The sequence below is a fragment of the Gorilla gorilla genome, chromosome 6 (genome assembly GCF_029281585.2).
Source record: "Gorilla gorilla gorilla isolate KB3781 chromosome 6, NHGRI_mGorGor1-v2.1_pri, whole genome shotgun sequence".
Classification (NCBI taxonomy): Eukaryota; Metazoa; Chordata; class Mammalia; order Primates; family Hominidae; genus Gorilla; species Gorilla gorilla.
This window is the reverse complement of record NC_073230.2, coordinates 45,901,430-45,918,240: the sequence shown is the minus strand read 5'-3', so window position 1 is coordinate 45,918,240 and position 16,811 is coordinate 45,901,430. Positions and strand designations below refer to the sequence as shown.

The 16,811-nt window shown below is 39.2% G+C and overlaps 1 protein-coding gene across 4 annotated transcripts in view; it reads left to right on the top strand.

Moving 5' to 3' along the window:
• LOC101142148 (amphiphysin) overlaps positions 1–16,811 on the top strand; it is a 247,005-nt gene that overhangs the window by 163,898 nt on the left and 66,296 nt on the right. For all 4 annotated transcript variants that reach the window (XM_055347647.2, XM_004045328.5, XM_063708477.1 and 1 more), the window contains exons 8-11: positions 683–758; positions 1,381–1,463; positions 3,805–3,943; positions 5,508–5,636. In XM_055347647.2, coding sequence (XP_055203622.1) covers positions 683–758; positions 1,381–1,463; positions 3,805–3,943; positions 5,508–5,636 — 427 coding nt within the window. The remainder of the gene's footprint in view (positions 1–682; positions 759–1,380; positions 1,464–3,804; positions 3,944–5,507; positions 5,637–16,811) is intronic.

The window sequence follows — 16,811 nt, the reverse complement described above, 5'->3', positions numbered from 1 at the left end:
TAAATATGTTAGGGATTTAAGTAAAGATAAGCCATAGAAGAAGTTAATCTCATTGCTATTATGAACGGGCAGCTTATGTTTTCATTTACTCAGTGATGACACGCTCTTATTTTTGATGAGCAATTAGAATTAATTTACGGGTTTTGTATTTCCTTCTATGAAACAAATTTCAGAGTCCAAACTCATAATAATAACTAGACCATTTATAGTTTATAAAAGTTAATAATTAACTTCTCAAATCTTGAAAGCAAGAAACAGTAACTAAAATATAAATAAGTTCTTAGGGCGGGGGTTCCATAAGCGTTGTCTCTGAATCAGCAGCATCAGTTATCACCTAGAAACTCATCAGAAATACAAATTCTCAGTCTCCATGTTCAGACCTACTGGATCAAAAACACACCCTTCAGGTGGTTCTCATACACACTAAGGTTTGAGAATCACTGTCTTGAGGCACTGAATTTTAGGAGAGGTCATGCTCTATGCCAAAAGATACTTGTTTTTGTTCATTAACAGATGAGGAAATGTTGGTCTTGCTTTGGGTTCAGTATTTTATTTAGTCCAAAGTTATTCAAAATGGTGTAAAAGAAACCTGGGTTTTCATACATTTCATTGCTATTAAAATTATTTTTGCTGACTGGTCTTTCCCTCTCTCTTCTTTCCTCTTTGTGTTTCCACATGGCAGACGAGTTGGATTTTATGTTAATACTTTCAAAAACGTCTCCAGCCTTGAAGCCAAGTTTCATAAGGAAATTGCGGTGGTGAGTCATGACGATAATTTTTGCATATGGAATATAAAGTAAAGGAAGGTTTATTTTGGAAGCAAATGAAATGGGATAGAATTATCCAAAGAATTCACCCTTTTGTATGTTTCTTTTAGCAGTGTGTTATTACCCTCGGTAACATTTCTACGGTTTTTCATAGTGATCACATAGTTCTTTGTATCTTTTGAAGATTTTGCCACAGTTTTACAGTGTTGTTTCTTTTACCAGGCAGTTTATACAGTTGGAATTCCCAGTGGTATTTTAGGCTAATGAAAAATTGCTCTCAAAATATTTAGGTAATCAACAACTCTGTTGTTGATTGCTTTTTGTTGTTGTTGTTCAAAAGGGTGGAGTCAATGTAAACAGTAAGCTTTTGTTTTCTGCTTTGTACTCTGGTTAATAAATATATATATATTTAGTTTACTGGTGTTTCGTTTGTTTCAGTTTTGACATAGATTTTAAATTTGAACCGTATACAGAATTTCAGTTATCCTGAGGCCATCCAAACTATCATAAAATTTATAGCTTCTCAATAAGCAATTTCTTTCTTGGGGAGAATAGCCTGAATTGGCACCAGAATGACATGTGACTAATAGACAAGTGGCCTCTGTCCCCTTAGCTTTGCCACAAACTGTATGAAGTGATGACGAAACTGGGTGACCAGCATGCCGACAAGGCCTTCACCATCCAAGGAGCGCCCAGGTAGGCCCCTGCTCATTGGAGCACCTGTAATGTCCTGCTTGTTAAAATTTCTGCAATCTGTGGACCAGCCTGTACTATTTTATTTATCCTACAAAAGTCCCACAGGAGCCTTTTCACCCTAGAAGCTGACACTAATTTTATTTCTGTGCTTTTACATTTATTTCTGGCCTTCAGTGACCCAACTAGGATTCTTCTTCTTGTCACAACAGCATTGACTTTCTGCCTCTCTGCCTCTCTCTGCTTTCCATGAGGCCTGATAGCAACAGTGTGAAATTTTAATATATAATGTATATGCTTGTTATAATATATAATTTGTTATGCACTTAATATTTTCTCTGGAGAAGAAAGGAATTCCCAAAGTTTATGACAGTTTGTCTTGATTGTTATCATTGATGCTGACATCTTTCATGAATCCATTTTGGGAAAGGAAAGAGGAAGTAGGTGAGATCTCATCTTCCTCTTACCTCCTGACTCTTGATCTGGTGCTGTTTTTGTTTTATTGCACGTTGCATTATGAGTATGCCAGTCAAATACCCCGGAGCCCCAATGATCCATAGGTGAACTGTCTACCTTGCCAGGGTTCGGCTGCACACCAGCTTTCTCCAGTGATTCTGGAATCCTTTTTATTCCATCCTTCGCAGACTTTATGTACTCAGAGATTGAAGGCTAGTGAGCTGGGAGTCAGAAGACCCAGCTTTCGGTTTTCTGATTTTGCAGTTAACTTGCTTTGCCTTCCTTGAGTAAGTTCAAAACCTCTCTGGTTAGAGGTCTCATTTTTTTTAATTCAGTAGAAAAAAAAAGATACTATTGAACTACATGGTTTCCACGGTAATATACAGTCCTGACATTCTATATTTGCCATTTTAATACAAACACTTATTTGCATACATTTATGAAAACACACATAGTCATACACATGAACCAACTTCTACATATGTTAATGTTTGGATCCCTCTAGAGATTAATTTTCTTATTCTCTGCTCTTTGGATTAGCCCTACTTATAGGTTCTGCTATGGTTTCTATGCTATGTGAGCAGTAGTATATCTTCTCTTACTAAGGGAAAGAATATTGCCTGAAAGAACACATAAGAGAGGCAGAGTTACTGTTTTCAGTATGGTTATTTCAGTATGGGGCTAGGCACAAAGGAAGAATTGGAATGGGAATATCAGAATGACATTTGAGTGTTTTAAAAATGAAGTGCATGAAAAAATTTAGGGTTGTTCCCTTACATGGAAATGAAAGGGACAAATTCATCTGAAAATTTTAATGTTGCCAAATGAGATACAGTGAAGAAACAGCGGGGCCATGACCACTTAATGAATGTTCCTTTCATTTTTTTTTGATATTCCTCTGCAGAATGAGGTGGTGAGTGAGCTCAGTGGCATCTCTATTAAGCTTAGATTGGGGCTATGTTTCCATCTGAGGCCATGATTGCTGGCATATGACCCCAATCATGTGGCATGTCTGTGTTCTCGCTAAATGACCCAGTTTCCTCAGCCCTTTGAATATGTAGACCATGCTGCTGTGTACATGCTCTTTTATTTTGGGGTACAGACTCTGTTTCTTCGAGCTGTAGACTTTAGAAATTCTTAGACAGTAGGATGTGTCCTGAGTGCTTCTTAGTCATCACATTTGGGCTGTTCCCGAGCGTCTGGCCACATGCCGGGAACATGGTGGGTTCTTAGTAAACGAAACTGAATCTTGTCTGATTTTGTTGCACATTTCAAGATGCCTGAGTTGAGTAGTTATTTATAAGGTTTAGAAAGAGAAATAATTAGTGAGTTTATTTCCAAATGTTATTAGAAAGCACTTCTACAAAATCCTTACTAACACTATCCTAAGGTTACCTTTTAATATAAAAGTTACAATTTTCATAGTTTTTTATAGATTGTGACATGGCAAGATTCTCTTGTAAATAGAAAGTGAAACGAGTAAAATCAATTCAGCTTATGTTTGGAAGATTCTTGCAGAACTTGTTTGAAAGTACAGAGGGCTTGCATTACTAAGACCTGAATTCAGATTCACTAAATTGCTGGGTGATTTTAGAGTTCTTATTTTTAACCTATCTATGCCCCACTTTACTACTTGTAAAGTGGGGACAATAAAACATGGCTACTGTGAAGACAAAAGATAATATATGAATGAGGTCTCTGTAGTGCAAATAAATGGTACCAGTTATCACCATCACTGTTGCGATTAACCAGAATTAACCTGGAAGGGGAGAGCAGGACAACAGACAGTACCTGTTAGGCTTCTGGGTTTCTCTGAGATGGAAAACCCCTGATCAGATGAGTACTGTTCTTGAGAAGGCCCCTTGCCCGATACCCTGTGTTCCTCTAGTGATTCGGGTCCTCTCCGCATTGCAAAGACACCATCACCGCCTGAGGAGCCTTCACCCCTCCCGAGCCCGACAGCAAGTCCAAATCATACATTAGCACCTGCGTCTCCCGCACCAGCACGGCCTCGGTCACCTTCACAGGTAGGAAGAGGTCAAATATATTGGGGGATAGAGCTCATGATGAGGTGAAGGTGGTCCCCGTCTAGGATAATCCCACGGTGCCGGGGCTTTAAGAGAAGTTTCCAGTTAGGGAGACTGAGATGTGAGGCTTTAGGCATTGTGATTGTCATGAAGGTATCCACCTGCTTTTCTTATTGGACTTGATATTTCCTCACATGCCCTATATTCAAGTTTTTTGGGACTTCTTACCACGTTCTCGGCATGCTCAGGCGAGCATGCTCTCTCTTCTCCTATCTCTTGCTACAAAACTCTTTTCTTTCAATGCTCCATTTAAATCCTACCTCTGCATGAAACCTTCCCTCTCCTAGTGGTTTAGAGTTGGCAGGTACCGCCAAGAAAAGCAGTTATGTTTATATGTCATCTCACATTTTTTGGTACACCTGGACATTTTTTAGTACACACACTTGCATATGAGTGGCCACTTAATAAAATTGAATTGAAGAAATAATTGAAGAGAAACAATAAGGGCTGGGCAAAGGTAACTGTAGAGAGAAACTACCACCTTTATTCTCCCTATGTTGGGTGAAAATGAAATTTCTGTAGACAAATTTATAGTCCCCAGTCCAGTTCAAGCTTTCTTGTACAGATGCTGCTTGCCTTACAAAGGGATTGTGTCCTGATAAACCCATAATAAGTAGAAAATATTGCAAGTTAAAATGCATTAGATACTCCTAACCTGTTGAGCATCATGACTTAGCCCAGCCTACCTTAAACGCGCCGAGAACACTTAACATTAGCCTACAGTTAGACAAAGTTATGTAACACAAAGCCTATTTTATAACCGTGTTGAATATCTTGTGTAATTTACTGACTATAGTACACTGTAGAACATAATAGCAGTCATTTACCCTCGTGATCACAGGGCTAACTGGGAAGTGTGGTTCACTGCCACTGCCCCGCCTCATGAGAGAGTGTCTTCACACATTCTGGTGAATGCCTGTTGCTTTTACACTTTCCTAAAGTCCAAAAAAATCATAGATTGAACCATCGTAAGTTGAGGACCATCTATATGTAGTTGAACTAAGGAAAGTCTTGGGAAGATACATGTATTAAACAGACCTTTAAAGTTTTCTACTTTTCAAAATCCTTGAATGGAAAGTGAAATGTAAGCTGCCTATAGTAGGTCTCACCAATTCAAATGAAAAGCTGCTTTAGTTTTGAAATTTTAATTTATTTCTAAAATGAGAAATTATTTTCAGTTTAGTTCAGAAGAGGGTATTGCCCTTGTTTAACCTTTAAAGTATATGTACCTGGCCCTACAGCTCTGTGTATTGTACTTGAGTTGAGATGAATGGACTCTTATAGCCTCAGTTTTGTTTTTGCCTTGAACCATGGCTTATCAGGGCTCAGAGAGCCTCACAAGTAGACAGCATTCTTTACCCGTATCAGATAGGCTTGCTGCTATATGCAGATACAAGTTTCAATCAGAGCTTAATCTGTCCATGTAGCTCTGTTCAAGTGACCTTTCTTCATGTCTGACACATTGTCTTCGGCTGGATTAATGTTTGTATTTAATGCTTCCTAGACAAGGAAAGGGCCTCCTGTCCCACCTCTACCTAAAGTTACCCCGACAAAGGAACTGCAGCAGGAGAACATCATCAGTTTCTTTGAGGACAACTTTGTTCCAGAAATCAGTGTGACAACACCTTCCCAGGTAAGTGCGTGGTTCAGAGCTGGTATGTCCATGAAAGTCGCATGGTGGAAGGACTCTCAGGGGCTAGCCCTAAAGAAAGTGGCGGTGCCAGAACCAACAATATAATTTTAATTGTCATTCAGGCTTGTTTTAATTACTTGGTTAGTCTGAAGCATTCTTAAATGGGAGATGTATGGTATTTGAAAATTATCTTTTTTTTAATTAAGGGTAGTATATACTTATAGAAAATTGGAAAAATATTGAAAAGTATAAAATGAATAATTTATCTTATTTTTAAAAATTGTTTTATTGATACCAAATATTTTACATATTTATGGGACACATGTATTTGTTATATGCATAGGATGTGGAATGATCGAGTTAGGGTATTTGGGGTATCTATCACCTTGAGCATTTATCATTTCTATGCATTGGTAACATTTCAAGTCGTCTCTTCTAGCTACTTTGAAATACCTAATACATTGTTGCTGACTACAGTCACCCTAATCTGCTATTGAATATTGGGGCTTATTTGTTCAATCTAACTACATTTGCATCCACTAGCCAACCTCTCTTTATCTCCTCCTTCCACCCACACATCCTTCTCAGCCTCTGGTATCTATTATTCTATCCTCTATCTCCATGAGATCGATTGTTTCTAAGCTCCCATATATTAGTAATTTGTGGCATCTGTCTTTTCTGTGCCTGGCTTATTTCACTTAACATAATGACCTCCAGCTCCATCCATGTTATTGCAAACGGTATTATTTCATTCTTTTTTGATTCAGTAGTGTGTGTGTGTCTATACCATTGTGTGTCTGTACCACATTTTCTATATCTATTTGCCCATCAGTGGACACTTAGGCTGATTCTCTATCTTTACTGTTATCAATAGTGCTGTGATAACCATGCAAGTGCAGGTATTCCTTTGATATACACATTTCTTTTCTTTGGATAAGTACCCAATAATGGGATTGCTGGATCTTATGGTAGTTCTATTTTTAGTTTTTTTGAGGAATCTCCCTACTGTTTTCTGTACTAGTTGCACCAATTCTATTCCCACCAACACTGTATAAGAGTTCCTTTTTCTCCACATCCTTGCCAGCATCTATTATGTTTTGTTCTTTTAATAATAGCCATTCTAACTGGGGTACGATGACATCTCAATTTGGTTTTGATTTGGATTTCTGTGATACTTAGTGATGCTAAGCATGTTTTTGTATATCTGTTGGCCATTTGTATGTTTTCTTTTGAGAAATGTCTATTTATGTCCTTAGCCCACTTTTTCATGGGATTATTTGTTTTTTTAATTATTGAGTTGAGTTCCTTGTACATTCTGAATATTATTCCCTTGTTGAATGTCTGTCTGTAAATACTTTCTCCCATTCAACAGGTTGTCTTTTCACCCTATTTATTGTTTCCTTTGTGTGCAGATGCCATTTAGTTTAAAAATATAGCCTCATTTTTTCTATTATTATTATAGTTATCTGTGCTTTTGAGGTCTTACCCATGCAATTGTCCTTAAACTGATGTCTTGAGGTGTTTCCCTATGTCCTTTTCTTGTTGTTTTATAGTTTTGGGTCTTATGTTTAAGCCTTTAATTCATCTTAAGTTGATTTTTATATATCAGGAGAGACAGGGATCCAGTTTCATTTTTCTGCATATAGATATCCAATTTTCCCAGCACTATTTATTGAAGAAGGTGTCCTTTCCCCAGTATATGTTCTTGATACCTTTATTGAAAATGAGTTGGCTGTCAAAATGTGGATTTATTACTGGGCTTTCTATTTTGTTCCATTGGTCTACGTGTCTATTTTTATACCAATGTCATGCTGTTTTGGTTACTATAGACTTGTAATATGTTTAGAAGTCAGGTAATGTGATGCTTCCAGCTTTGTTCTTGTAGCTCAGAATTGCTTTGGCTATTTTGGCTCTTTTTTTGGTTTCATACAAATTTTATGATTTTTTCTAATTCTGCTGAAAATGTTGTTGGTATTTTGGTAGGCGTTGCATTGTATCTGTAGATTGCTTTGGGCATTATGGTTATTTTTACAATATTAATTTTTCTGATCCTTGTCCTTTTAATTTTCTTTCATCAGTATTTTGTAGTTTTCCTCATACAGATCTTTCACTTCCTTGGCTAAATTTGTTCCTAGGTATTTTATTTTGTTGTAGCTGTTGTAAATGGTATTGCCATATTGATTTCTTTCCCTTCTGGCTCTTTATTGGTGTACAGAGATGCTACCGATTTTTGTATGTTGATTTTTTTTACATATCCTGCAACTTTACTGAACTTATTTATCAAATTTAGGAGGTTTTTTTTGGTGGATTCTTTCATTTTTTTCTAGCTATAAGGTCATACTATCAGCAAAGAGGAACAGTTTGGCTTCTTCTTATCCAATTTGAATGCCTTTTATTTCTTTATCTTGCCTGATTGCTCTGGCTAGGACTTCCAGTGCTATATTGAATGGGAGAGGTGAAAGTGGGCATCATTATCTTGTTCCTTATCTTGTTCATAGAAGAAAGGCTTTCAGCTTTTCTCCCATTCACTATGATGCTACCTGTGCTTTTGTCATATATGGCCTTTGTTATTTTGAAGTCAGTTCCTTCTATTTCCTAGTTGGTTGAGAGTTTTCATCATGAAGCAGTGTTGAATTTTATCAAATGCTTTTTCTCTATCTATTGAGATAATCATGTAGATTTGTGCTTAATTCTGTTGATGTGATGTATTAGGTTTATTGTTTTGCGTAAGTTAAACTATCCTTAGATCCCTGATATAAATCCCACTTGGTCGTGGTGTGTCATCTGTTTGATGTGCTGTTGGATTTGGTTTGCTAGTATTTTGTTAAGGATTTTTGCATTTATGTTTATCATGAATATTTGCTTATAGTTTTCTTTTTGTTGTTGTGTTTTTTGTTTGGTTTTGGTATTAAGATAGTGCTGGCCTTGTAGAATGAGTTAGGGAGAGTTCTTTCCTCTTCAATTTTTTGGAATAGTTTCAGGAGGACTGGTATTGATAGGGTTGGGCTGTGAATTCAACTAATTCTAGGCTTCTGTTTGTTGGGAGACTTCTTTATTTTTATTTTATTATAGATTCAGGGGATACATGTGGAGTTTTGTAACATGGAGACATTGCGTGATGCTGAGGTTTGAGCTTCTAATGATCTCATCACCCAGATAGTGAACATATCCCCAGTAGGTAGTATTTTACCTTTGCCCACCTCTCTCCATCCCTCCGCAATCTTTTTGTGAGACCAAACGCACAAATGAAGAAGAGAAATGACTCAAGTGGTACTACTGCAGTATACTACCAAACCATGGTGACATATATGTCATTGTATGACATATATATGTGACATATATGTCATTGTATGACATATATATGTGACATATATACACACACAAAAAATGACCAGAAAACAACATTATGACAGTCACAAAACTTCACATATTAGTAATAGCCTTGAAAGAAAACAGATTAAATTAAAAGATAAACTGACTAAATAAATAAACAGATGCTTTTCTCTTGCTGTTCTTAGTATTCTGTCTTTTATTTTTGCCTTAGTACATAGTTTGACTGTAATATAGCATTGAGAAGACCTTTTTGCATTGTATCTGTTTAAGGATATTTGGGCTTCCTATATCTGGATGGCTAGGTCTCTTGCTAGACTTGGGATGTTTTCAACCTAATACTTCATTAAATAGATTTTCTAGCCCATTTGTTCTCTCTTGGCCCTCAAGGACGCCAATAATTCAAATATTTCATTGCATTATATTGTCCCAAATATCAGGAAGGCTTTGTCCATTTTTTTTTATTTATTTTTTTCTCACTGGGTTATTTCAAAGACCTGTCTTAAAGTTCTGAGATGCTTTCTTCTGTTTGATCTAGCCTCTTGTTGAAGCTTCCAAATGTGTTTTGTATTTCAGTCAATAAATTCTTCAGTTCCAGAATTTCTATTTGTTTCTTTTAAAAAATATCTCTTTGGTAAATTTTTCATTCATATCCTAAAATGTTTTTCTGATTTCTTTGTTTTTCAAAATTTTCTTGTATCTCACTGAGCTTCTTTAAAAGCAATATTTTGAATTCTTTATCTTGTTTCTTTGGAAGTGTCATATTTCCTTGCTGTTTTATGATTCTGTTTCATTGTGTTGATATCTGTGCATCTGGTATAACTTCCAATTTCCAATCTGGTTGCTTCTTCCAATTCTTTGAAATTGGTTTTTGTAGGGGAGGGCTTTTCTCTGAAGATGTATATATGTTGTTGGTTGAGTCGGACATTTTGGCTTTGATTTTGGCCACATGTAGTAGTGTGATCTTTGTATGATTTATTTGGCTGTAAATAGTGTCAGTTGTACTTGTGATTTCCTCAATGACTTAGGGTGCATTTGCTAGCAGGGGGCCAGGGTAAAGTTTTGCTGAGGACAAGGATGCCAGGTTGACCAGTCTTTGGGCCCCAGTGGAGGCAGTGGTAGACTGAGCATTGCTTGTGCTTGGCTCCAATGTGGGTCACACTAGCTCCAGTGTTAGTGAGTCCAGACAGGCTGATTCTTGGGCTCCAGGTGGCTTGCTCAGATATTGGTAGTGGCAGCAGTAGGATGAGTGTGTGGTCAGGTTCTCAAATCTCTGGGCAGCTGCTGTGATGTGGGTGATGTCAGTAGCAGTGGTGGAGTAACCCACGGGAACCCAAGTGGTCCACTCTGGTGTTGGTGATAGCTATGACAGGTTGGGTGTGCCAGTCCCTTGGCCTGCTGGTGGTGCATTCTGGTGGGTGCCACCTGTGGTAGCTTTGGCAGGTTGGGCTGGCCCAATCTCAGACCCAGGAGGAATATTCAGGTGCCAACAGTGGTAGACTGGGCTGGGAGATTTCCAGGCCCCTGAACAGCATGCTGAAGCACTGGGGTGACAAGATTGATCCAGTAGCTTGTCCTGAGGTCAAGCTACATTGACACTGGTTGTGACATGCTGGGTAGGGTGGTTTCCAGCCTGCTGACAAAAATATTCAGGTGTAGGAGGCACCAAACTTCCCTGTGGACCTGCTATTAGGGAGGTCAAAGCTTCTCATGGTGGGAGCAGAGTAGGGAGGTAGCTGTGGGACACATAGTTTCCTTGTGCCTTGGTCCCACTGCAACCTGCAGCAGCAGCAGTGGGATTTGTCCACAAAGTGTCTGCAAGTGCCTGGCTTCCCCTCTCCCTCTTTGGCCTGGTGGTAGCAGCAGTAGCATCAGCCTTGGGCCCAGGGAGGGATGCAGACCTTTGGAAGCTAGGCTCTCAGAATGGCACCCACTGCAACTGGGGAAGGTGGGGGCCCCTCTAAGGTGGTATAGTATAGGCAGGTAGCTGTAGGTCTGTGGGGAGTGCAGTTTTCTCATTTCCTGGTTCCACAGCAGCCCTCAGAGGTGCATAGGATTTCTCCTAGCAGTACATGAAAGTGCGAGGCCTCTCCTCTCCCTTCTTGGCCTGGCCATGACAGTGGCGGTATCCGCCCCAGAGCAGAATGCAGTCCTTTTGGGGACTTAGCTCAGAATGCCTACAAGCTGCAGCCACTCAGGACATGGTTGCCTATGGGGCTCCTTGTGAGTTCTCTCTCTGGAACAATGTCTCTGTGTGGTCCCTAGGCAGCTGCCCATGTAAATCTTGAAGCCCACATCAGTTGAGGGGTTCTCCCATAGCTAGGGTTGTAAAAAGATGGTGGTGGGTATGTGGAGTCCTGGGAATTCTCGCTTATCTTTTCCTCATGTCTGGGAGCTTCTCCTGGATCCCAGCTGAGGAAAGCCTTGCTGCCCTCTCCTTGCTTGCTTTCAGTGCTTCCCATCACTTCTCTGTTGAATCCCAGTGTTCTCTCTTAGGTGATCTATTCACAGTGTGAATATCTACTTGCTATTTTGCTTCCGCTCTGTGGAAGAAGCATGTACTAGTTTTCTTTAGTCGGCCATCTTGAGAATCTCCCAGAATAAAGAATTGTAGGCCTGGCGTGGTGGCTGACACCTGTAATCCCAGCATTTTGGGAGGCCGAGGCGGGCAGATCACCTGAGGTCAGCAGTTCGAGACAAGTCTGACCAACAAGGGGAAACTCTGTCGCTACTAAAAATACAAAAATTAGCTGGGCATGGTGGCGCATGCCTGTAATCCCAGCTACTCAGAAGGCTGAGGCAGGGGGAGGTGGGAGGCAGAGGCTGCAGTGAGCCAAGATTGTGCCATTGCACTCCAGCCTGGGCAACAGGAGCAAAACTCCATCTCAAAAAAAAAAAAAAAAAGAATTTTAATAATCACTTAAATCATACCACTCTGACATGACCACTAGTGCCCTTTGATCTGTCTTCTTTTAGTATTCCCAAATCACTGAGTATATGTCAATTTTGCACTATAAAATTGAGATTGTACTATCATGTATTTCTGACCTTTCTACTTAATTTTATTGAGCATATTTTCATGTCGTAATATTGTCTTTACAAAAACATATTTGCCCATAGTATTCTCTCAGTTGGTTGTACCAACCCTTGATTATTGGCCACAAGTTGCTTCCAACTTTTTGTTGCTTCAGCAGCGCTTCAGTAAACATCTCTTTATATATTATTTCATGTTTATGTCTTCTATTATTGCTTTTATATTGATTCTTAGTAGAGATCAGAAATGAAATTGAAACAGGTGAATAATTTTAAGTCTTTTGTCCTTCAACAGGGGCGTATTATTTACATGAAATGGCAAATGAAAGTCAGTGTTCCTACTGATTTTGAATATACCTGGGTTCACATATCCCACTGCAGCTACTTGCAGGCCTGTTCCTGCTAGTGGCTGTTTTTTGTTTTTGTTTTTTTTTAATTGACTCGAGAATTATCATGACTTCCAGAGCTGCCTCTAATGTCACTGAAACCATCTCTTTTTTCTACAAGTAAAAGACCATACAGAAGTCATGGTGATACTATTTCTTCTCAGTGTTCTCAGGGTCTGGAATAATATTTACATTTTACAAGAGGTGCTAATGCAGTACTATAATTACTGAGTACATCAATCACTACACTATGCATAATATCCCGATTATAATCACATCATATTAATAATAGGGGAGATGGTGTACTGATAATAATAGGGACCTCAGAAAATAAAAACTCAGACACAATGCAGTGGCAAATCATGATTTTTCATCCTTTTCAAGCACACTTATCAATAGGCAAAATGCTTTGAGCTATTGTTTTCTTTCTTCTGTTGTATGCATAAGACGCTGAGTTTGATAAAATTAACTGGGGCTTGAGATGTGATTTAGCAGCTCCTTTGAGAATGGTGTTTATCGGTGCATGGCCAGATTGTATGTCTGTGGATACCGAGATGCCGCCAGGGATAGCTGTCTTAGCGCCAAAGGATCTTACCCAGCATCTGCCAGTTGTCCTGGGACAAACTTGAGCAATTCTAATTTCCAAAGTTGTACAGTCCCTTTGCATTTGCTACTGCCCAGCTTCATTCTCTTTGTTCACTACAAGAGTTTTCGAACTGGGAGTGTTTTAAGGCAACAATACCCTTACTCAGTTGCTTTGACCTGGACCCTCCAAGAGCATCCTCTCAGTTCCATCACAAATAGAGACTTTGGTCACCTAGAAGCCTTGTGTGCTTAGCTGAGGACATCCCCATTTGGTAGACAAGGCAACTGAAGTAGAGATAACATGACATGCAGACTCATTGTGAAGTAAAGATGAGGTTCAGAAGTGTTCTTTCTTTTTAAATGTCTTTTCTTTTTATTTGTAATTTGCTGGCTCATAGGTAAGGACACTTGATGGTGGGGGGAAAAAGAATCAAAGCACTTTTGAAAATTACAGATGCCAGGAGAGTCCCCTAAGTACTTAAAAGAGCATTGGCTTTTGCTGGTACTGTTGAGTGAGAGTGATGGGAAAAGTTAAGAACTGGGGCAGATGAAGTGCCTTTCCAAACAGAAGCGTGTTCCAGCTGCAGCTCCTGTGAGGACACTATTCCCGGGTCCACTCGCCTAGGCTTTGCTAGTGCTTTATGCATAACCCCAAGGCTGCTGGGAAAGGAATGTGGGAGCTTTCAGCATCTCTCCATCAATACCTCTTATATCTCACTGGCTGTGTGTCACCTCCTTCAGTCTTCCAGGCAATTTTGGAAGAACTAAGCACCAGAGACATTATAGGAGTGCATTTTCGGGGGCACAGCCTTATTTATATTGTTTTCTTCTAATCTGGGGAGGAGTCAGAAAGGGGTTTCTGCCATTTTTCTAAATCTGAAAAGCGACATGGCTCTAGCAGCTGGACCACAGAGTATGACTTGGAGTGTTTCCATGGATTAAATGACCATTTGTCTCATGTCAAGATGTCAAAAGCGGGAGTGAAACAGGGATTTATATTTCTGTCTGCTTTCTGGTTTATTGAGTGACATAATCTGGCTTTAATTAAAAATATACAGATGCTCTCTCTTCCTGAAGCATCTTGGCAGTTTCTTCAGTGGCTTGTTCCTCTGTAGCTATAAATAGCCATTTTATGTTACTTCAGCCCATCCAGCAGTTTCTGATTTGGCAGGTCTGGGATGAGGTCAGGAATCTGCATTTCTGAGGAAAATGCTGCTAATGCTGCTGGTGTTGGCACCACACTGTGGAAGCCACTGTTTAAAGTTATCAGGATTCCACATGGCACAAATCAGTGACCATTAACAAAGCACCACAGTGAATTAATAGATTTATTCCAGGGAAATACCCAGCTGAGTCAAGTGTGTGCTATGATTGACCATTCATAACTGCTCCCTTCAAAACTAGTGTGACTCAAAGTCTTCCATATTTAGGGTAGTTGGACACATACACATACACATGTGTGCTTATAACCTTAGATGTGTTGATCAGATTATAGGTCGAGCTACGTATTATAAGTGAATGAACTGTATCATCCAGACAATAATGTGTTTGACAATCTACAGATAAATAGATAAAAGAGAATAAATAACAATACCTGGGAAAAATGAGATGCTAACTTCAAGGAAGTACAGCATTGAAAACTAGACAGCTTAGATGTACCTGAAAAGGTTTTCTCTGACACATATAGCAATATAGGATGATCCATCTACGTTTATTTTAATATTAATTTTTAAACGAGTCATTTACATTTAGAAGATTGATCTATGTCCCCAGCTTGCTATTTTTATCATGCACTTAATGGGGGAAGAAAAGCATTTGTGTTAATCCTGCCCAGAAGCTCAAAATGTAATGACTGAAATGTACCCAGTCTCGGATGGATTTGTTTGTCTCCTCCACCAAGCACCATCACAGTGATGATTCTCTCCTGAGTGTGTCCTGGGATTGAAGACAGAAATCCATTAGATCTGGAGAACCCTCTAATGGCCCAAACTTTAAATGTAGCATAGAATTTTTTCTGGTAAATGTTCTTAATCTGCTTGTAGGGAGATGCCCCATGGTTATGACCCAGTGGTTTATCTTGCTTTTCTGGTTCTGTGTTTACAAAAATGGATCTTCCAAAGGTCCAAAAAACTGTTCCTATTTTTCCATCCTAAGAACTTAGAAATCCATTCTCTTTTTCTTTCCCTTCCTCTTTGTGTGTTTGTGTCCCTACATTATTCTTTTAAAACAGCATTTTCCAAAGCATGTTTATGAGGAAAACTAGTATCATTAGATGCTTTGAAAAGGGAGTCTCTGTTTACATGAGACTGGGGGGCTACATCCCTTTTGATTTTTCATAGTTTACATCGGCATGTTTAAGGCTCTGAAAAGTTCTGTAACAAAGTTCCATTCAACTTTGTTTAGGGCAGAATTTCTCAGTCTCTCCTTCACCCCCAAAATATGCTTTCCTAGGAAATGAGTATTTGGTAAAACACTGTAAGAAATAAAGATTTAAAAGATATTTTGTCCCTGGAAATCAAATCTATTCCATATAAATATGATTCTAACAAGAGATCAAGACAAAAAATAAAGCAATCATGTATGTGTGTATATATACATATATACGTATATATATGTGTATATACACGTATATATGTGTATATACACGTATATATGTGTATATATGTGTATATATGTATATATACATGTATATATGTGTATATGTGTGTGTGTGTATATATATGTACATACACACATACGTATGTGTGTATGTGCAAGGTTATTTCTCTCTCTTTTTCAATTCTTGTCCTCAGAAAATGTTTTGGGGCCAGGCATGGTGACTCACATCTGTAATCTCAACACTTTGGGAGGCCAAAGCAGGAGGATTGCTTGAGGCCAGGTGTTTGGGACCAGCCTAGGCAACACAGTGAGACCCTGTCTCTACAAAAAAAAAAAAAATAGCTGGGCATGGCAGTATGTGTCTGTAGTCCCAGCTGCTCAGAAGGCTGAGAGGCAGATGGATCTCTTGAGCCCAGGAGGTCGAGGTCACAGTGAGCTATGATCACAGTACTGCATTCCAGCCTAGGTGACAAGAGTGAGACCCTGTCTCAAAAAAAAAAAAAAAAGAAAGTGTTTTGGATTGGCTTTTCTTCTAACTTGATGACTGGATTTCAAATCCAATGTTCACCCTCCCTTTAGTATTATGGCCCTGAGCAAATATTTTTTGCTGGGGACCTCTTCCATATAAAAAGTTGGAGTCACTTGAAATAAGCTTATCAGCAACATTCTGATGGCCAGTCTCAGGGGTTTCTATAAGTGAAATGCCAAGCTGACCAAAAAGAACAATCTCACCATCTCACCACTCACCCTCCTGGAAACAGGCCCCATCTTCATGCTCACAACACCTTTGTGGATAGGAGCCCTAGAGTTCCAGAAGCATATAATCGACCGTACACATGGAGTAGCGTTGGGGAGTGCTCCGAAGAGGAGATATGGCAACCAAAGCCCAGTCCTGGTACAGGCTCAGGATGCCCTGACCAGATGGCACTGCAGCTGCAGCTGGTCCCTTCTGCCAGAGGAAGACTTAGGAAACTTTAAGAAATGTGCTCAAAAGCATGACGGTCCCCTTAGATTCAGGGCTTGGGGCAGGGTCCCTCTTTGCCAGAGACTCTATCTTTGTGTCCAGTGGCAGAGAGGAAGAAAATATTGCCTGTCTCAGGATTTTTTCATAGCAGATACCCCCAACTATTTTTCCTAAATCTTTTCCCAACTATGATATCGCATATTTTCTCTGATCAAAGATTTCCCCTTTACAAATCCAGAGGAATTATCCCTTGAACATCCAATCTTATTTCTCCAAGCC